This window comes from Falco naumanni, chromosome 3 (assembly GCF_017639655.2).
Source record: "Falco naumanni isolate bFalNau1 chromosome 3, bFalNau1.pat, whole genome shotgun sequence".
NCBI lineage: Eukaryota > Metazoa > Chordata > Aves > Falconiformes > Falconidae > Falco > Falco naumanni.
The window spans coordinates 104,075,076-104,097,041 of NC_054056.1; the positions used below are offsets into that span (position 1 = coordinate 104,075,076).

At 41.3% G+C, this 21,966-nt stretch overlaps 1 protein-coding gene across 1 annotated transcript in view; it reads left to right on the top strand.

Moving 5' to 3' along the window:
* The window catches only part of FER1L6 (fer-1 like family member 6), an 82,150-nt gene that overhangs the window by 38,113 nt on the left and 22,071 nt on the right, over window positions 1-21,966 (top strand). Inside the window, 16 exon segments of the mRNA XM_040586684.1 lie at window positions 598-698; window positions 1,339-1,429; window positions 2,215-2,334; window positions 3,431-3,583; window positions 4,924-5,110; window positions 5,679-5,803; window positions 7,751-7,885; window positions 8,456-8,605; window positions 12,442-12,552; window positions 14,718-14,879; window positions 16,035-16,218; window positions 16,419-16,603; window positions 18,106-18,228; window positions 18,360-18,399; window positions 20,127-20,239; window positions 21,381-21,512. Coding sequence (XP_040442618.1) covers window positions 598-698; window positions 1,339-1,429; window positions 2,215-2,334; window positions 3,431-3,583; window positions 4,924-5,110; window positions 5,679-5,803; window positions 7,751-7,885; window positions 8,456-8,605; window positions 12,442-12,552; window positions 14,718-14,879; window positions 16,035-16,218; window positions 16,419-16,603; window positions 18,106-18,228; window positions 18,360-18,399; window positions 20,127-20,239; window positions 21,381-21,512 — 2,112 coding nt within the window.

Below are 21,966 nucleotides of genomic sequence, written 5' to 3' on the forward strand. Positions count from 1 at the left end.
ACAGGCCAATATTTTGAACCCAGGTATTTGAAAATCAAACATTTGACTATATATATATAGAGATGTGTTTGTCAGTGTACCTGAACACCCACAGGCCTTGCTGGAAATCCAGCTTTTTATTTTAGCTTGTGAGAAGAGACTCCATTTCTCAATGATGACAGTACGTGTTGCGGTAGACCTTGCACGTGGATTCAGGTGCCCACTAAAGTTTAAGAAGTTTACTCTAGCAACTTGCTAAATTTAAGCAGCAAGGCTGGAAACAGAACCAAGGAGAACTACAGTTTTTCCTCCTACCTAGTGGAGAGTCTTTCCCAATGGTTGATCTTTACCAAAGAAGTGAGACACCAAAGCTGCTCCAAGCAGTAGTGGCTTGGACTAGTAGTTGGAGAGGCTAGGCAAAGGTGAAAATAAATTATGCTGCTCGAGTCCTCTCTGTGCACTTCAAGCATAGTGATATATCAAAGGTCCTGTTCTGTCAGGTTACAAAGTCACCTCCCTCATTCTTGCTAGTCATACAGTGAATAATGGTGTTATAAGACTGGCAGAAAGACAAAGTGCCATCCATTATGTAACAGCTTTTTCATGTGTTTCTCGTAGGAAGAATCATTAGAGCAAGTAAAGGACTTGCTCAAGGTTTCAGAGATAGCATCTGAGGAGAAAATGAGGACAACCCTAAATTATTTTATCAATCAAAGCAGGTAACTACATTTACTTTAGTAAATAAACTTTATATGTTGGCTACAAATTTGAGGCTAGACAAGGAAACTGATGATAATAAAAAAAAGTACAGTAAACTTACTGAGATATAAATTTTATTTATTCTGCTATAAAAGCAAAGGCCTTCCCCAGTTGTAGTTTCTGTTTATACAGAGAAAATATTGTCTTGTTTTCAATATTCAGTATTGGCAGTAGACTACTGCCAATGATTGTCATATTATTTTGACTTTCTGAACTAGAATGTATATGGGATAAGTAGGATTTAATAAAGCATGTGATAGACGTACTGTAAAAAAGGACAAGGTTAAGATAAAAACAAAGGATTCCACATGCTGGGATAAATCACCCAGTGGGCTTTGTGTCAGCTGACGTGATTGGGCTCAAAATAGATACAAACCCTGATTTCTAGATATAAACCCTGTTTCTGTGAAATGTGATGCAAAGTTTTTGGACCCTATTCTTTGAATCTTAGAGGTGCTCAATACTTACTTTAGAGAATTTCATCATCGGTTTTCTGGTTCATGTACTGCAGTAGGCAGAGAACATTTCATTCCAATGTATTTTAGCAGCTCACATTAAAAAAATAGCATATTTAAAGACCCTGTTATTCCTTTGTCCTAGGGCCTTCATTACCATTGCTGAAAAGAAGCCCAAAGGGCTGAACTACACTGCTTTGGACAAAAAGAGACTCATGCTGTTCAAGCAACAGCTGGTAGGTGTGTTTTTTCCTTTAAGCATTGATGCAGTGATATTAGCTGAAAGCACACTGGATGTATACATTTTCATTTCTATTTGATTTCATTATACTGGAATGCTTTGCAATTAGTATGAATATAATATCCAAGAATATTTTTTTCAATAAACCCTGCTGTGCTTAATAAAGAGTTGTAAGTTATGCTAAAATAATTAATTCAGAACCTGTTGTTTTTAAATACAAATAAGACATTATAATATTGAGCTGATTTTTTTTCCCCCGCTCATTTTAAGATGAGATGATGCTGAGTTCAGTGGAAAACCACCAAATTAACATGCTGTTATGCATTTAGTTACTGTGGTGGGGCTCAACTTCAAGACTAGTAAAGTCTGGCATTTGGTATTCCTGGACCTAATCACCTCCTGCAGGGAACCAGTGAGAAGAATCTGAATTGAGTGGAGGTCATCTGAGTATTTATTAGCTTTATTTACTGTTTTTTCACAGAATTTGGTTGTGACTTCTGTCAGGACCAAGGCCTGATAAATCTAGGTGGTAATCACGTCTCTTGGGACTTCCATACATGCAGTATACATACAAAGAAAATGGGGGACATTCACATTTTATGTTACTCAGCTCCAAAGAATTGATCACTGTCTGTTGTAAGAAAGAAGGTAATTGTTACCTTGAACCAGGTGTCTCCATTTTTTCTTTTCAACTTGAATTGAAGACTGTTTTCTCCTGCTGTGTCCAGTTCAAACTACTTGATAATACATAAAAATACGTATTCTCTTTTCTGGCTGCAGGAAGCAATGTCCAGTGACGCCAAGGGAATTGTTCAGCAACAGAAAAAGAAGATGTCACTGGATGAAATGATGTGTGAGACTCAGAGCTTTATAGATAAAATTCGATTCTTGGTTGATGAGGTAATCCAACATAAAATCAGATAATTTTAAAATCTAGGCCTTGACTTTGATTTTCATCACCCTGTGTGAATAATAACTCCTGGCCTGGTTATTCAAAGAGGTCTTCTTTCGATATCTGGACCCAATCCTGTTTTGTATTAAATGGAGCTGTTAGCAGACTGGGGTAGGAAACACTGGGCTGTGTGGTATGGAGAGGATGCGGTATGGAGAGTTTTTCCTTTTTTTTTAAATAAGGTCATCTCATATACGCCCTGTTTGGGAGTGGTTTGGAGACAGCTTGTTTTCTGATCTGAATTCATGTCTCTGCTTGTATGGACACAGTGATTCGGACTCGCGTGAACTCGGGGGTCTCTGTGCTTTACTTCATTGTGCAGACACTGCTTAGACATGCTATTAAGCCTGAGAATAACAGAACAGACATATCTCATCAGGCCAAAATGCAGTCAGTGCAGTGCTGTCTCTCTGAGAGCTCTCTCTGCTAGCAAACTAAACAGGGCCAAGGCTATTCCCTGGCTCAGGGAGCAAGGGGTACAGCCTGGCATGGTTTGCAGCCTACAGCTAAATTCCTTTCCTTCCCAAAACAGTGACCTTGCTCACAGTGCCTCCTGGGAACAGCCCCTGGCTGGTCTTTGCTTCAAAATATGCTCAGGCTTTGCTTGCAGAAATGTTACACAAGCATAATAGATGGTCAGATGCCAGTGCTTGAGTTTGGCCCCCGTCCTTTTTGGTTGCTGGTATAGATGAAATTGATGGCATTTCCATGGTAGGTACTTTCAACTTAAGCAGTGTATGGGTAAGTTGCTTCCTGAGAGAGAATCAGACCCAGATTTTTAGTTTCAGTTTCTCCTGAAATGGTTTATGGCATGGGTGCTCCTTAATCACTCGGCAAAGCTCTTTACCTTCAGCTCTGCTTAGGAATGGAGGTTTGGACTGCAAAGCATGAAGAGACAGCCTTTTTTAGTCCGAGTGCACATCTGCCACTCCATAGGAGCTGTGAGGGAATCAGCTCTTGGCAGGGAGTGTTTTAACAAAAAATAACGGTGATGGCTCATAGAAAGAATTCAGTTTTAGTTCAGTGTTCCTCATCATTTAACAGCCACAGAATACAGTGCCTGATGTATTCATCTGGATGCTCAGCAACAACAAGAGACTTGCGTATGCAAGAGTCCCAGCAAAAAACATACTCTATTCCCCAGTGAAAGAACAGAAAGGCAAGGACTGTGGGAAGATTAAAACTCATTTCCTGAAAGTAAGTCTGGGGCACTCTGCAAACACAGGTAATGCCTGGGGAGCATTCGGTATTCAGATTTCTTCCAGGGGTTGTATTTTACAGGCTCATATTTGTAATGTAGTAAAAATGTGTATACATTTATATCTGCTGTTAGTTTTTTTCTTACATTTATGCTTGTCCTTCTTTAAGCACTGTTTCATTGCTTGGTTTTTGGTGTATGAGTAATTAATCCTCTCGCTACTTGTTATGGCAAGTATGTAACATTGTTTATCTATATCTGTATACATAAACAGAAGAGGTACAACCTCTTCACTGGCAAAGATGTCAGAATGCAGCACATGAAAGTCTGGGAGGAGACTGGTAGGACATCAGCATGCAGCAACTCAGATAACAAGGAAACCTAGGTATTCAGAGGTAATGCAGCACTTACTCATGCTTGCTATTTCAAATGTGCCTAGGTTTGTGCAATGCATGTTCAAAATATTGTTATGGAATTATTCATCTGAAAGGAAAGTCTTAGTGGATATACTCCTACAAAGGCACTGTGGCTGGGTAGTACCTGGCAGTGGAGTATTATGCAATGTAATCGTTACTATGGCCATCTGGAAAAGCCCAAACTCACAAGACAATGATACCTTCATATAATAACATTTTAGTCATTTTTCACCTGGAGTTGCTGGGAGTACTCCCATAAAGCACAACTAAAGAACAGATAGAAATATCTAAGCTCCTGATCGTGGCCATGGGTACTTGTTAAGCACAGTACTCTTTGCCTGTATGAACAAAAAATACCACGAGTTACCCTCCAGCCCCTTCAATATCAATAATTACCTTAGGAATGGATAATGCTAAATATTTAGCTTAGCAGACCTAGTTAAAGTGGGAAGGGAGAGGAAGGAAATAATTCTACTCTTTGTCAAGACTAGTAGTGTTTTATACTGGAATATGTTTTCTGACCCGCCCAATGGAATAGTATTTTTGGTAATACATGGGACTAACTATTGGAGACCAGCAAAACTGTGTGGAATGGAAAACAGGCTGAAGTCTGGGAAAAGTAGGGTATCAGCTAGCACTGATATGCTTGCAGCTGTTAGGGTAGCCGGCACAAACCTCTGAATATATGGCAGTATGCCATTTACATAGACTTTCAACTGAGCAAACTGCTCATTTCTTCCCTAAGAACCACAGAAGTTCCTTGTGCTAAATGAGTCTCAGGGCCACTCACTGTGGAGAAATACCATTTATCAGTATATCAACTCAGTGAATGCTCCTTTATTTTACTCTGGCTTGGTAGGACTCAACATCCAGCCATCTCTCTTTCTTGAGCTTGTTGGTGATGAGTGGATTCTTTTCATCAGTTACCAGGCAAGCGCCCGCTGGGCTGGACTGTGCAGGCAAAGGTGGACGTCTACCTATGGCTTGGACATGCCAGCTATGCCTACAACATCATGGAGAATTTGCCTGTAGGATATGAGACTGAATTATCATCTAAGACCAACTCAGGGCACAGTGCGGTGCCCTCACCTGCCTGCCTGCTGTATAAAAGTAAGGCACTGTTTCTTCTCCATTTTAGTAACTAAGAGATGTGGCCCCAAAAGCTCTAGTTCGGAGGGTGGCACAACCTCTGTTTAAAGTAACTGTTTAAGATGATCATGGCTTAGCATCTTTTCATCAGAAAAGGCTGGCTTTATTGCAAAGTCATCAGTCCTGCCACTGACACTTTGCAGATGTGAGGGAAAGAAAGGACCTATTTGTTTGCAATTTCTGTTCCCCGTCCCATGGGTCTGTCTCCTCGTAATGAGGAGTATCCTCCAGTTGTCTTGGTGAAGCTACCATGTTGAACACCTAGTAAATAAATCAGTGATGGGAGATAAAAAGTGGCAGTTAACCACCTTGCAGTAGAGACTTAGATTGGGCATTGATTTTAAGTGAATACAGAAGTCTTACACAACTTCTGAATGTCTCGGATGTTTCTTTAGTAAGCCAGCACTAGCAACAGTTCCCCTTGTCAGATACTGGTTGGATGGCCGGTGATGATGAAACTTCCCTTCCTACCTATGTCCTGCATCACTTCCATGAAGCTGACATTACTGTTTTCTTTGCAATGCCATAGCCCCGCACCTCTTCCAACTGAGAGCCCACATGTATCAGGCGAGGGGGCTCATTGCAGCTGACAGCACGGGACTTTCTGATCCATTTGCAAAAGTTACTTTCACATCACGCTGCCAGACCACAAAGGTAAGTTCCAAAGTCTCTTTCAGTAAATGAAAACACATTGTTTTTCCAATTAAGCTGTGAAAAGGAAAAATCTTGGTTTTGCAAGGAGGTACCTAGCAGGAAAACCTAGATGCGTGTTCTTAAAGGGCAACTCCTGACAGTCCACTGCAAGCAAGGCAAAAGTTTAAGCATAACCTGCTACTCTCCTAACATGAAGTGCAGTAGTACTGCTTTATTTTTGGCCAGATGTCACGTTCTCTGGGGCTACTGGGACTTTGTAGCAAGTGAATTACCTTTGTCTATGTCTTTTTCTATATGTTTTTAATTTGGGCTGTTGTCACTGCTTGGTATGAGGATGAACTCCCAGAGTTCTCTTTTCCTACAGTCTATGCGTGCAATGATTGAGCAAAGAGTGAAGACCTTTATATAGCTTCTGTAGCCATGTGAGCCAGCATGGTTCTTTGCAATGGAATTTGGCAACGCATACTGGTGGTTTTAGAGTGGCAAAGTTGAAATAAGCTGAAAAAAAGAGGTGTGAGACTTTCTGCACCACTTAAATGCTGCAAAAATGTGCCCATAAGGAGTGATCTCACATCTCCCTCAGGCAGGATCTCCAGGGGGAGAATGGTCTCCTGTGGACATTTAATTGACCCTCTAAAGAGAAGGGGGATCTTCAACAGAGCTCCAGCAAGAAGGGTTGAAGTACAACCCTGGCAAATAAGCAGGAAGATGGTCCCTCACAGAACACGAAGACTGAATTTCCCAGGTCCTGAGGCCTCTACAATTACCCTGGAGTTAAAATGGGTCTGGAAGTTCTGAAACCCATGCCACAAACAGAATTTCCTGTGTCAAATATGGTCTCACTTCAGGAAAATTATTTAACCCCTCCATCCATCCTCTCCCCCCAAAACCACCACAGAAGACTGTCTTAATTTAGTTAAATATAAAATTCCTCTGTCACCTGCTTTTTTTACAAAGCAAGTTCTCTAGCATGTGCTAAATGGAGCAAGAAGCAAAAACCATTCTCTGCTCTAAGTTGTAGGTGCCTGTTTGTGCTGCTTTTGCCTCAAGGATATGAATTGTTTTTTCCCTGTGATGTGATTTTATCTTCTAATAGAAGTTGGTGAATGAAGCCAGTGTATTGTTTAGATACACCAGGTTCAGAAAAGTAGAATTTGGCCCAGGAAAAATAGGATTTTATAGGCACAGCGTGTTAAGTTTATTTGCTACCTGAATAAAATATTGCAGTCAACAACTTGCATGTTTTTAGAAGACTGTCAGGCAAGTGCCAATAAACTGTAGTTAAGAGATTTATTTCCATTCGAAAGAATGATAGCAGCTTATGAGTTATTTTGCAGTTGGCATATTTTTCCTTTAAATATTATCTTTGTTAAATATATTTCCTGCCAAGACAGATAAAACATTGTCTATGATGAAATGCCATAAGCATCCATGCAAGCCAAATTACAACAAATTAAAAACTATTGATTTATTATGAGTGATTTATTAAATATATTTCTCTTTTTATTTTTTCCCCATAAAGTGTTGCGTCATTACACTGCAGTAAAAGCAAGATTGAAAAAGTGTACCCTGGAGAACTGAAAACTGGCTTTGGTTTAGGGCAAAGCTTTATTTTAATATCATCATCGGACCCGAGCCTGCTTTCCTAAGCCTACAGCTTTCCTCTAAACTTAATGCTGAGTTTTGTCTACACAGACCGGGGGTCATATATTGATATGCTTGTGGGGAGTCTGTGAGGCAAACGGGATAAGGAAGTGGGAGATACCGACCTCAAAGTGAAAGAATCCTATTCTTCTGGCTGGGAATAGCAGCTGAAAAACCTGGTGTCTCAGGCAAGGAGTTGTTCTGGCTGTGGGAAGGGGCGTCACCAGCAGATCAGCATGCCCTGCAGAAGGACTCCCAACCAAACAGTTCATAGCTCATTAAACTTCTCCTCTCTTTCATTAGATCATTTCTCAGACGTTATCCCCCACTTGGAACCAGATGCTGCTCTTCAACAGCATTGTGCTTCATGGTGACCGGGAGGAGATTGCTCAGTTTCCACCAGAGATCGTCATCGAGCTGTATGATGATGATGCAGTGGTAAACTCAAAATCCTTCTTAGTAAAAACCTGGGCTCTTACATCTTAATGCCAATGTGAAAGCAAAGCTGTATAACTGAATAGGTATTAAACGCATGATCTTGCTGAATGGAGCTCAGTTTTACAGTGGTTTGCAGTTGAACATCTGAAAACAGCCTTGAGATTCACTTTATGTCCTTGCAAAGCTGTGGTCTTTTTTTTTTTTTTTCCCCCCAAGTGAATCACGCTCCCAAAGACCGGCTTACAAAAATCAGAAGCATCTTGCCCCCACATTCCTTGCACACAATCGTAAATATTGTATGTAAGTCTGAGGAGATACGGATTTATCTCTGATGATGCAAACTCTGACACAGTCTCACTGACTGAATATAGAGCTCAGAAACTTTTGATGCTCTGAAGAGGTAATAAATAGTCAGCTCTTCCATTTTCATAGCCGCCTTGAGTTTTACCTTTCTCTTTCCTTCAGGGGAAGTTGGGTTTGTTTTCTTCACAAATACTAACCTCTGAATCACCTTGGCCGCTATGACAGCTGTGTAGGTCAAATGCCTTTGCCACCTGTACTCTCCTTTAGGGTAAGGCGGAATATATTGGGTCTACAGTGGCTGCCCCTGTGGTGAGACTTGCTGATCAAAACTACGAACCACCTAAACTTTCTTACCACCCACTGCATTGTGGAAATATTTCAGGAGGAGACCTTCTTGCTACGTTTGAGCTTCTGGAGGTAAGCGAGACTTTCTTGACTCTTACACCTTTACACCCCGCGCTCACAAAAGCAGTCATGGCATCAAGGCCTATCGCACTCTTGAATTAGTGGGAACTGCAGCTGGAGCAGGACCATTCTGCTGTTGGACCTCACAGTCCCCATGGAATCTCTGTCATTCCCTCCAACCTGCCAGAGGCCACTGTCCATGCACGCCACCACCAGCCCCTTGCATGCTCTGAGCATCATTTGCCCATCACTTTGCCCTTCCCTAAACTGGGTTCTGGCCTGTGAAACAACTGGGAAAATCCTACCGCCGTCGCAATGACCTCCTCTTTGGAGTAGCACATGGCCCTGACTTTAGCAGCCTCAAAGGTCTCAATACTGCTTTCACTCTTAAGGAAAAGAAAGTGGTGAATAATAAGGATTGCGTTAGGGAGACTGAGTTTTCAGATATCCCTAACACGTTGAAGAGAAATGTTACACTGGTTTCCAGCTGCAAGGCAAAAGGTAAATTCAGCAGATGCATGAGTGGGGTGTATCATGCCTGGGATTTCAGTGAATTTCAGTGGAATCTGCAGAGCCACCAGTTAGAGGAAACTTCTCTCTGCTAGAAAAGCTATAGCAGTTTATTCGGAAATCTGAAATGGGAAAAACGTGGAACTCCATGACACGTTTTACAGATATTCCCAAGGTAAAACAGGCTTTTAAGCATGATGGGCTAATTATGTTCTTGATGAAAGCCTGAAATACGACACCATGTGGAACATTTCCTCATTATGGTGGGTACCTAGGGATAGAGTCTAGTAGCTTAGCCATAATTTCCCTGTTTTTTAATTGAAATCAACTTTTTGGTGAATAACGAGAGCATTGTATATTTTTTTTGGTGATCTTTTGGGACAAGGGAAGCAGCACGGCTTCTGGGATATATCCAAATATACCCCTAAGACTTCTCTAGAGTGTTGACCAGAACTTTAAGTAAAGACCCCGCAGTCCTTATTTTCAAGCTCTGTACTATTATTCTCAGTGACAACACTCTAGAGCATCTCACGTAGCAGATAATAGCAATATGGACGTTATAGAAATTTTTAGGTAAAGACATATGTAAACATCTGCCAGGCTTCAAAGCACTCCCAAAGCTGATGTGCCGGTGGCCTCTTCCAACATCAGGAGATTCCTGATGATGCTCTGTGAGGATGGAAACAAAAATCTCTTATCGCTAATCTATTCTCATTCCGAGCCCATAACCTTTCCCATGACATACCGTGTTTGATAACGCTGATCTGCAGGTACCGTTTGCTTCAGCTGAAGGAGTTTTGTGTGAGTTAATGCTCCTTTTTCAAAATGAATGCTATTATGTCTTGCTGAAGGGACAAAATGATCCTTATAGGAAAGCACCCTGGCATTTAGGAAAATAGGAGGCTTAAAAGAATACTAGGAGTCATGGTTTTGCTCAAAGTGGGCTCAGGATTTACTGTTTTTATTTTTTTTTTGTAATCAAAAAAGTAAAATCCCCTTTTAAACACACCTTGTGGGTATTTTCCTCAAGTGTCATTTGAGTGCTAGATCAGTCTTCACCTCTTGCTCTGTGCAGTTTCACTGTAGCCATGAAGCAAAGTCCTTTCTGAGTTATACCAAGCTAATTTCACTAACATTAACAGTGTAATACAGAAACACTCTCACGTCCACTAATGGCTGTTGGATTTTGGAAAACTGGGGACCTTGCAATAAGAACTGTTCAGTTAACTGCAGTACTTAAAAAGAACAAAAAAGAAGATCCAAGTAATCTTGATTTGATATCAGTCTTAGGTTTTGCAGTCACAGAGTGCAGTTTAATAAAACTCTTTACGAGGCACTTCTGTCCTCAAATGTGAGCTCTCACTAGCCTTACGCTCCTGAGCTATGTCCTTTGGAACTAGTCCTTTCTCACAGCTGTAAGAGGAGACAAAATTAGCTATGTATGTTATAGTTTAATTTTTTTTTTAAATAAATGGTGAGGTTTAGAAATTACATATGCATAAGGTCACTGTAACATGCAGATTAATATATTTTTCTTGATCACCTGTCATCAGAACCCAAGTCAGAGAATGCAATGAAAGTGGGTACCCTGGGATGTGAACTGTGTGCAGGGACACGGCAGCTGGTCTGTGATCTGGTTCAGGTGGTCTTTGCCTCTTGTTTTACTTAAAGTAGCAGTTAATCTATTATGGGGTAAATTCTTTGAGCATTTAATGTCAGTTAATGTAGAGTTGTAAGCTTGGAATATAATTAAAGCTAAACAGGTGGATTTCTAGACAGGCAAGTATTGTGAACAAAGTTGTGTGTTTCTGTTTGGCTTTTTAAATGGTATGACAGAGGTGACTGATAGAAACCAGATACATTGGGGAACTAGACCTAGATCTCTGGCCTCAAGTTCCATGAAATCTATGAAGTGAGTTGCTTTGGATTTTTAGTGATAAAAGGTGTTAAACGTGTGCATGTGAGTTATTGCTGTTAGTTGTGTGAATACTCATATATGCTGCAGGTGCTCTGCTGAAAGACATGTTTTCCACCCATCTCCCTCACCTGCAAGGTACTAGGGCACACATCCTTTCTCCCTGATGCTAATTAAACTCCCGCACAACTGTACATCGCTGCAGATAACAGACAGGTGGCCTAGTTAAATGAAGCAGAAGACTTGAACTTTACAGGTCCTTTGAAAGCTGCACCTCAGTTGCTTCACCTTTCAAAACTGACAAGTTAGCTTAGGAAGGCTGAAGCGCTCCAGCAGTTGCGTTTCTTTTTCCCAGAAGCTGTACGCACAGTACGCTTTAGGTACTGTACTGCCTGGGAAAGCTGAGGAGAGCTCTGTCTGTAGGTTGTTAGCTCACCTGTGAAACCTGTGTTCTTACTGATCTCTGCTATTGCAGCCTGAGCTCCCAGTAGGGCTCATCGTCATGTGCTGGCTTCAGCTGTTCTATGTAGAAATTTGCTAAGTCAGGCCAGGCTTCAGATCTGCCCTGAAAGGACTGAGAAGGTCATAAATAGGAATAATAGTTGATAATTAGAAGGGATTGGGAAATGAAGCCAGGGAGCTTTCTCACAGCAGGTGAAAGGAACAGGCAGCAGAGCCTGGAGCACAGCAAGAGACAAAGAGACAGTCAGGCCCCAGGGCTGTGGTGGAGCCTGCTGTCCTTGCAGCCACAGGGCACTGGGTGCTCCCGTACACCCCAGTAAGCTCCTGGAGGTGGGGCAGGCTTATGTGCGATCACAGGCAAAGAATGTAAGTGCTGCCTGCCGCAAGATTTTTGTATGGCACTGAGAAGACCCAGCCCAAACTCTGGAGATGTGATCTGCAAGTTCTTAAATGATGGCAGCATGCAATGATGCAGGACAGCGCTTCCACAGCGGCCGAAGGCACACTTGCCTAGCAAGTGTGCGGTTTCGCTGATGTGTGCTGTCTGTTCACCAGCCTTTTTGAACTAGAATCAGATCTAGAATTTTCCCATGAAAGTCTTCTAAGCACTTTTTCTTGGGACTTTTTGTTAAACAGAATTACCATGCTTTCCATTTTTAGTAAATAGAACTCCTATGCTTCAGCACATGTATGTCTTCAGGGCAGGCTAGGACAAAGGAGCCTTTTTATTGGAAAGGTGCATAAACCAATTCTATGGAATACTCTTCCTGCCAAATGTTTTAGCGTCACAGCAGGACACATAGCAATCCAGGTCACATTCACAGCACAACCTGTCTGCTCTGCAATGTGTCTTATAAAACTGCATTAAATTGACATGTTCTGCGTGCCATTCACAGAGACTTCTGATACTGGTTTTATTCTTCTGAAAACCAGCCTAAGTTATGACTCCTTCATTTTTCAGATTCCCCAGTCGGGCCCAGACAGACTTCCCCCACTGGATCCACCAGATGTTGGCCAGATTTACCCAGTCCCAGCTAATATCCGACCAGTTTTAAGCAAGTACAGAGTGGAGGTGAGCAAGTTAGAATATTTCCATTTCCAAATCTCAGCTCCTTTTATTCTGTTCCTGAACTGTGACAGTAAGAGTCGATGAGTTTAAAATCCTGATCAACAGGAATCACCTAAAAATAGCGTATGGATCCCAAATTACACGCGGTAAGCTCAGATCACATTGATTCTCTGTGGCTGGGCATGCAAGGCAGTGCTTCCACCTGAGGCCAGGGAAGGCTACATCTCAGTCCTGACCTGCTGGGAGGGGATGGCTCCAGTGGCAAAGCGTGGCTGGCAGACCTGCTCTCTGTGCCACCCAGGGAGGCGTTTCCATGAGATGGAGAAATTCCCCTTGCAGCTGACCTCACTGGAGGTGAAGTTCAGCATCAGCCACCTCCCAGGCTTTTTCTGATCCCAAACTTCAGTCAAGCAATGTCTCCTGCCTGCATACAAATGTTTGCACCTTCTCTACCCTCCTCTCTTGCACCATTTGGGTCTAAAGTCCCCTTATGTTAGAAAGCAGGGAAATGTGACATCTTTTCATATCAGCGTAATGCTTGGATGCTGCCCAGACTCACCACTTGCTGTCACTCAACCTGCAGCCTTCACACCACCTGCCTATTTGCCCATTTTACTGTGCCAAGTCAGATCCTGCTTGCGTTACCTGGTGGCTCTTCCACAAAAAATACTCCTTCAGGAGCCCAGAAGCAGTTCCAGCTTTGCCTTCAAAGATCAAGCAGTCGAGCTGCTGAAAAGGAGAGAACAGTTATTAGCCCTGCTATATCATTTACTTAAGCTGCTGTTTTCTGTACATAGGGAAGAGGTTTTGTTAGCAGTGTTACTTTTTTTACACCTGATATTGCAAGGTAGATAAGCCCATGAACTAATCTGCTGATGCTTAAATCCTTAAACTTAGGTGTTCCTCTAAGTTTTGTGCTCTGAAAGCCTTCCTCCTGCCCTTGCAGCATGATTGCTTTGTGCTGCTTGTACATTTTCTATTTCACACTGCTGTGACATTCATCCTAACTAACTGTAAGGCACTCAGCTTAGAAACATCCCCACTGCAGGCTTCTTGTTTGGACAGCTGAGCAAAGCAGCCACCCTTCCAGAGTGATTCAGATCTTAAATCACGTTTTGAAAGTGCATATCTGTCTCCTTTGGTTCTGGAGAGAGCACAGGATAAGTCTGCTTCTCAGTCTGATACCTCAGGCACCTTGAAATCAGGGAAATTGCAATCCAGATCCAGACAGTTAAATTGCTGCAAGAACAGGTTTATAGTTGAAGTGCATGTATGTAAAGGAAAATATGAACTCTGGAGGGCATCCAGCGAGGAAATAACACAAAATGAATGTAACACAACTGTATTCGTTAATATACTATAAACTGTATCTCACACTGGTAGAAAAGGCCACAGAGCCACAGAAGTGTTCCCCAACTCTAATCGGGAGCCTCCGGGAACAGAGCAGGATCTCACCAATCCCCACGCCCCTCCAGTGCCCCTTGCCAGTCCTGGACTCACATGGATCTCCAGTCCTGCCAGTGTTCAGTTGTCCACAAAGCCACCCATGCTCCCTTTTGGTTCCAGTCTTCATTTTAGGTTCATGAGACTCACGGCTTCTCTCACCAACTGTAACGTAACCATCTCTCGCAGCCCCAGTGCTCTCCTTCATGGCCCCCCATCGTGTGCTGTATAAAGTCCCATTTTTCCTGCAGACCTCTGTTTTACAGACCCAGTCTCCTTGTCCTCCAGACCAGGAGCATGGTCTTTTGAAGGAAAGCTGCTCAGAGACCTCCTGTCATCTGTTGCAGACCTGAGGGCTAGCTCAGCTGGCAAACCTCTGCTCGTATGGGATTTGTTCGCTCCTTCAACAGCTCTGACACTTTAAACAAACCAAGCCCCTGCTGTTCAGATGAGTAGTCCCCTGGCCCTGCTGAAAAGACAACTTTTTCAAATGTCACTATTATGTCTTGCTGTTGGCAGTTACTCCTTGATAACTGTTCAATGTTATTAATTGTTTTAACTTCCACCGTTAACCCTGATGGATATTAAATATTGGATTTAAGTTGGTTTTTTTCCCAGTAGTCCTGCATACCCAAAGGAATACAAGGTGATGGGATCCCAGCAGTGGCTTCCCACAGACTGAGGGGTCTCTGCAGGCTGCTGATGTTTCTCTCTGCCCACCACAGGTCCTGTTCTGGGGTGTTCGAGAGCTGAAGAAAGTCCAGCTTCTCTCTGTAGATCGCCCCCAGGTTCTCATTGAATGTGCAGGGAAAGGAGTGAAATCCTCTGTCATCCAAAGCTACAAGAAAAATCCCAATTTCAGTGGCCTTGCAGACTGGTTTGAAGTGGTAGGTAGAGCATGCTGCTCCTTGCCTCTCTGTTCTCTTGTTAGGCAGGGTGTTAATTACTAATTTCCTTCCTTTCTTGTCAAATAATTTCCACTGTGTCTTGATTAAATACTAAGGGACATCAGTTCTCATGCAAAAACTACTGATTTGAAGATGCCTTAAAAGACTTCTGCTAAAACTATATGATAAAAGAAGGTGATGTTCCTCATGTTATGTCCCAAGTAGGCAAGGAAATATGCTGCGATCAGATTTTTACTGATAGGTTGGAACTTGTTGGCAGATAACAGGGATATTTTTCATCGTTTTTCCTCCTCCTTTCCCATTTTGCAGGGTACTGCTGTTTCCTTTATTTGCTTTCAATTTTTTAAATTTTCCTTCATATATTACTGGGCCATTAAGAGGATTGATGATTTCTGGCTCGTGAGCTTTGGACTGTTTCATATTGTAACATTTGCTGTTATGGACTGTAAATCTAATCATTGCCTGTTGTCTGGGTTATAAAAGCTGGTACTTTCAGTGGACAAAGGTCAGCATTAGAAAAAAATAATCTATTCAATTTGCTCTAGTTACTAACACCAAAAGAGAAGTTTATTTATAAGGCAAAAGGATATCAAAACACTAACCTGGATACTAAAATACAGTTGCTACAGTATATTTAGCTTCCACTGTATGTTACATGTCCAAAGAGCTGTTTTCCCTTTCGTAGTTCATCCTATAAGATATGTAACCACCCAGTGTTCACATCTCATGGCTGGGCAAACTGAGGCAGATAAGGTTAACAGCCCTCAACAAAGCAGCAGTGGCATTAAGACTCAGAACTTCCAACACAGCATTCATTCCTTCTGAATGCTCCTGATTCTCCCAGTTTACTCTAACAAGAGATGCTCTTAAATGACAGCATGGGACTCAACTCTGTAGCACAGTCACACAGTCTACTCTCTGTTCTTAAGAGCAAGGCTTTCTCCAGACTTTGCAGAAAACCATGAACAGAACTATGTTGCCTATGCTGTATGCATTTTGCCTCTTGAGTATGTTAATAGCTGAGGAGAAGGGAGGGAAGAGTAAAAGCCTCACTGCTGTGCAAGACAAATATTCTATATTTTGTATATTCTGTATTCTGTAGCAATTCTCATGCTGCTATTTGTCCTCCACTAGGAGCTGCCTGAAAATGAACTTTTGCATCCACCACTAAGCATCTGTGTGGTTGACTGGAGAGCGTTTGGGAGGAGTACTCTTGTTGGAACACATAACATCAATTGCCTTAAGCAATTCCTGTGTAAAACTCAACTGGGTCCTGAAGCTGCACCAAACAGACTAGACGTTGTAGAAACTGAGAGAGGTAAATGTCCAACCCTGACCCCAAATAGAAAGACAAAGTACCTACTCGGAGGCTTAACACTAGGCACACACTTCAAGGATATGCTTTATTGTGTTGAGTGTAGGGTCAAACCCTTAACGGTATGATCTTTTGATGATCACCAAATGTGATGATAGCATTTCTGGCTAAATCTTACCTAACTTGCAAAGTTTCAATTTCAGTTTCACCTGAGTCATCCCAGTCTGCTGAGTTACCCCAAGAAGAACCATTTTCAGCTGATTACATCTATGCCGAGGTGGAGCAGGGTAAATGTACAGTGGTAGAGCCAGACCCATATCTCACAACACGTCCTGCTACTGAACCAGAGTACTCTGCCTCTGAACCAGGAAAAGAGAGAAAACGGAAGGTGGGTATAGCTGAAGCTGTCAGCTTACTTTCTGTTGCAGTCCTGCAGACTTCAACCCTTCCTTATAAAATGGTAATCTCTTACTTATCTCCCGATTAGAGATTCTGGGTACTGATGTTAACACCCATGCTATCTTGCTGGCCCTTGAGAGAGCTAGGTAGCAATGTGGCTTTGAGCCCATATAATTTCATTATTTCCATTAACAGATACTTCCTTTCTTTCCTTTTGTGCTAGACTGTCATCTCACGGGCAAGTACTACTGTAGTAATAGGAATTTTGCTTTTCCTGACCTTGAATGATCTACTTAATTGCAAAACTCCCACTGTGAATGACTGTTTCTGTGTCCGTAGCATTTAGTCAGGGATGACAGCCTCCCTTGTGTTAGATGCTGTACAAATGCGGAGCAGAAAGTCTGTTTCCAAAAGATCTTGCAGTCAAAATATAAAACGGGTGTTAATCTATGGGTAGAGGAAAGGAAAGTATATGAAAACAGGCAGTTCAGATCAGCATGGGGTTTACAGTACAGTATACGCTTTAGATTGTACACATTATTTTTTATTCAGATGCACATGCTCCGCCTTGCTCTGTAGTTTCTCCCATCACAATCACTCTTTTATTAACAACAATAAAAGCAGAGGATGCAGGACTGAGTTCCATTTCAGAAGCTGTTTCTGCAGCTACATAAAGCATGCTTCTTTATTTGATGTTTCAGTGGTCAGATGCTTCCAGCATCCTTCATGATTAGAAGGTCAAAGAAACTGCAGGGATGTCTGGTTCTCCAGATGTACACACCAGTCAGTCTGCATCTTTCATCTGGTATAGAAAAATTTTAAAGTATGACAGCAAAGTATAGTAAGAAAAAAGTCCTATAGGGAACCCTGTAAATTAACCATTTTATTATATTATTATTCCCACTTATATATCATTCCCAATTATCTAACTTTGCTCCAGCTTCCCCAGCCAAGTTGACAACTTTCTGTAAGGGTGTAGGATGAAATGAAGTCAGTAAGATTTGCCACATGAGCAGGTGATCTTCAGATTCAGATTTTAGCTTTTTGTAAGAAGAGAACAGCTGAACTTCAGCAACCATTGGGACTCTTTCTTCTTCCAAAAGGCAATAAAGTAATGATGGGAGTTCTTAAAATACTTGCAGACTTTAGTGGGAGAAGTCAATCTGTATCTGAATGTTTCCATCCCTTAAAACATCATTACCTATTTCTCTGTGTAGATTTTCCTGCTGTATGAGTTGCTCCTGTGACAGTATTTCAAATGCTCAAAGTTTTGGCATAGTCGGTAGGTAATAGAGATAGCTTTAATAATATGATGTTTGTGATGAAGTGTCTTGGATTAAAAGATGGAGACACTAATTCATATTGTATTTATTTAGCTTTTGGAGGTTGATAATTTCTTCATATGGGTTTGTTCATGCTTGACCTCATGAGTCAGGTGATTAGTTTTTATCAGTTCTAGTGTTCAACAGTATTTCCCCTGTTCTTCGGTAGGATATGAAAAAATCTATCCGACGGTCAACAAAGAGGAAAAAAAGAACAATTGCAGATGAATCAGCTGAAAATGTTATTGACTGGTGGTCCAAATACTATGCTTCTGTGCTCAAAATGCAAAAGGTAAGTCACTCAGCATGCCTAAAACTCTCATGGATGAGCCATGTTGTAAAAGTAGATTTACTGCTGAATGATTCCTCTTCGGTATTACGTTCATAATGAGGAGTTTGTCCATCGTCTTTTTCTTTTGAAAGGCAAAAGGAATTTTTTCCAGTGAGGGAAAACCTGAAGACAGTAAGTAAATTCTTTGCATTTTTCTATTTACTTGTCCTACTAATACTTTGCTTCTCTACTATTTTACTGTCAACAATTACTGTCTGGTAATGGAGTACTGGTGGTATACCAGATTCTTTCCTCTACAGGCCAGACAGTGAGTAGGTTAAAACTTCATAGGCAGTGTTGGTTAACATGAGGTTTCTGTCTTTCAAATCTCATGTGCAGAGATTTCGAAAGTCGAAGTCCCAAATAATAGAAGGTGGAGATTAGGATAATCTTAGGTTGCGGTAGTAACAGGTTCAGAAAAAGCAGCTTCTCTCCATCTTGAATTCAATTCAGCATCAATGATGTAGGAACAGCTTCTGCTAGGCGACTTCATAGTCATGTGTGTTACTTCCATAGCTGAAAAGCTTTGTGTCTAGCTCAGGTTCTAGCGGAATTTTTTTGCACAAGAACTCAAAAAAGTTGGCCAGAAATAGGCTTTTTGTGTGTGTATGTATATTTGTCTCCATACATGTATACTCCATGGCTTAGCAGGTCCTCCCACAATCAAACAGAGCTGTAGAAAAAAATTTTTTAGACAAATGTGACTGCTTGAGCAGGCAGGGAAAGAAAACAAATGTTTACTGCTCCTAACAGTAGCTGGTATTCAGAATTAAGCTATAACATCTTCCCATGTCAGAGCTGACTGCATTCACCAGTGTTTGAGGTGATTTCTATTTTAAAGGAAGTGTTGAGATTGCTTTGGATGGAAGACATGACCTACATGTCAGATGGTATAATTCTGGGAATAGCAGCTGACAGTGGTTTAGTGATCATTAGGGCTGTTGAGAGATAAGGCAGAGATCAGTTTCTGACTGAAACTCACTTGTTAAAGGGTGGAAATAGATAGAAAACATTCTACAAAGGTGTGATGTTCACTTACAATTAGAAATTTACTTGCCATTGTGACATCCATCCACATGCTATTCAGGCAGCTGTGGCATGTTGTTTTGGACCACTGACTTCAGATCTCATAAATTCTCTTCTGATAATTTTTGTCACATATTTTCACTTATGATAATCATTGTACAGATGAGACAGAACTGATATAATATATACATATACATATATTTCTAAACAGTGGTATCAAACATACATGAACTACTCAAAAAATGAAAGTAAAGTGAACTAAAAATCCAGATTTCCATCTACGAACTCAGCCATCTCAGTGCCATATTTGAGAGCTCACCCTCTTTTTGTTGGGAAGTCCCCTCTTGGTGTTTGGAGTCTGGCTTGAGGTTGGTCATACCACCTCCCGTTTCTCATACTTGTAGGTTATCACAAAGTGAGATACACTATTTTGTGATGCCTTTGAGCAGAGAAGGACTTGGATCAGTCAGCCTAAATAGCAGCTTCCAGTTTTAAATAAGCCTTAAATTTTATGTGAAAGCTGTTAAGATCTGTTAGTTTTATCTGGGAGGAGGAAGGAAAAGGGTGTTCTGTGAGATGGCCAGCAGGGAAGGAGTGATGCTGGACACCATCACACTCTGTCAGCCAAGCTCATCATGAAGACTGTTAGCCACAGAGATGATCAAATGCCACCTCTCTGCCTGGGAGGAGCAGCGGGAAAATAGAGGACCCCGTGCTTCACAGCAGAAGAATGAACGGAGAAGGAACATTTCAAATGTATTTTGCATCCTTATCTGAAGCATTTGGTGTGCTTTGCTCACTAAAACCTACATGATGTCATGAAATCTCTGCAGATAAGCAGACTTCGGACCACATTGCATTGATGATAGAAGAGGAGCCAGAAAAAAAGAAGGATAAGACGTTGAAAAGGAAACAGAAAGAAACTCCAAACCTAGCAACACTGCAGGTAAGTGAAAAGTAAGGCTCTGAGGTAAGGTTATTATTCACTGTCTCCCCAAAGCTTGCCATCAGCAGGTGAGTTTAGTAAACCTTCCATACATTTATTTCATACACCATAAAGGAATAAACCAACCAAAATGATAGTGATAATGCACATCAGCACATGGGCCCCAGAGGAAACCAGGGCCTCATAGGGCAGGTGGCCTTAGACTGTCAGTTTATCAGTATAGACACACCTAGAGAGACTTTAGTGAAAATTCTGTTTTGTTGTTTGCCTGTAAAACACCGAATTTGGAAATACCCAATTTCATGTTGGAAATAATACAGCCTATTAAGAATGAATTAAAAATGAGTAATGAAAGCATTGCTGTAATCACCAGTGCATCATCCCTGATGGGGAAGTAATATTCATCTTGCATTAGATTTGGTTGGGTAACGATAGAAGGAATTCAAAGAAACTATATAGGTCATGCAAAATGACTGGAGAGATGAAGAGGTCTGAAAAGATTAGAACTGCTTGGATTAGATTCTAGCTGAATAAAGGAGAATTCGAAACCGCTGCTTCCATTTTTTAAGAGGTAGCACTAGTCTAGGCCCTTCTATTTCACACTGAATAACTCTTAACAAATTACAGGGGGAGAGTGCTGAAAAAAACCCATCCTTTTAAAAAGGATTTGCTGTTTTTACATACCCTACAGCTCTGTCTCCACAGGACTTTATTGTATTGTCTACTTCGCTCTCACATCCTGACATATTAACATACCAGAATGGGTCAGCACATCAAAGGCACATTGCAGAGAGAAAACAGAAGCAAAGAGCAGCGCATCCACATTTTTTCACCCACACCAGTGCTTAGAAATGTTCATTCAGGCCCTTCTAGAGCCGCTTCTACTTGCTGCATTAATGTGTTATTCCAGTAGTTGGGAAGGACACCGGTTAAGGACAAACCTGCTCCTGTTTTAAGTGGGGAATTAACTCCCCCCCCCCCCCCCCCCCCCGCCCTTCCCCAAGGAATTTTGCAAAACCTTGGTTTTATTAAAATCTGTATTTTGAGTCAAAATGGATTTCTAGTCATCCTGTAATAAAAAAAAGTTGCTATAAATATATTACCTGCACCACAAAAAATAAACATTCTCCTGTTTTCAAAGATTTATGAAGGAGACTTGGAGAGTGAATTTAATAACTTTGAGGACTGGGTGAAAACTTTCCAGCTTTTAAGAGGAAAATCTAATGACGAAGCTCATGCTGACTCTGGAGACAGAATAATAGGAAAATTTAAGGTGAGCTTAATGTTGAATAAATGGGTAATAATTTAGAGACTTTATGTTTTCATGCATATTTCAGGTATACCAAAGATGAAAGAAAAAGAAATTGACAGTCTGTTGTAAATAGAATTATCTCTTTTATGGGATCTAGAGTCATATTTTTCCGTTCCCTTTACCTGATAGATGAAAGCAGCATCCACCACCAGGTGTTCACTCTTATTTTGAAACAAGGTATTACAAAAAAGTTTTAAATCACAGAAGGAAAATAAGAGATGTGTTATATAATCCACGTTCCACTAATGCAACTTGATTACTGCACTGTCAGTTACAGCACCTTATATTTAATTTTCAGTAATTTAAATGAAGCTTACAGTGCTCCAGTTAGAAAAAACTGCACAGCCTGATCCAGGGCACCATTAGGCAATTTGAAAACACAGCTCAAAGTGTGAGTAATATTAGTAGGAATCCA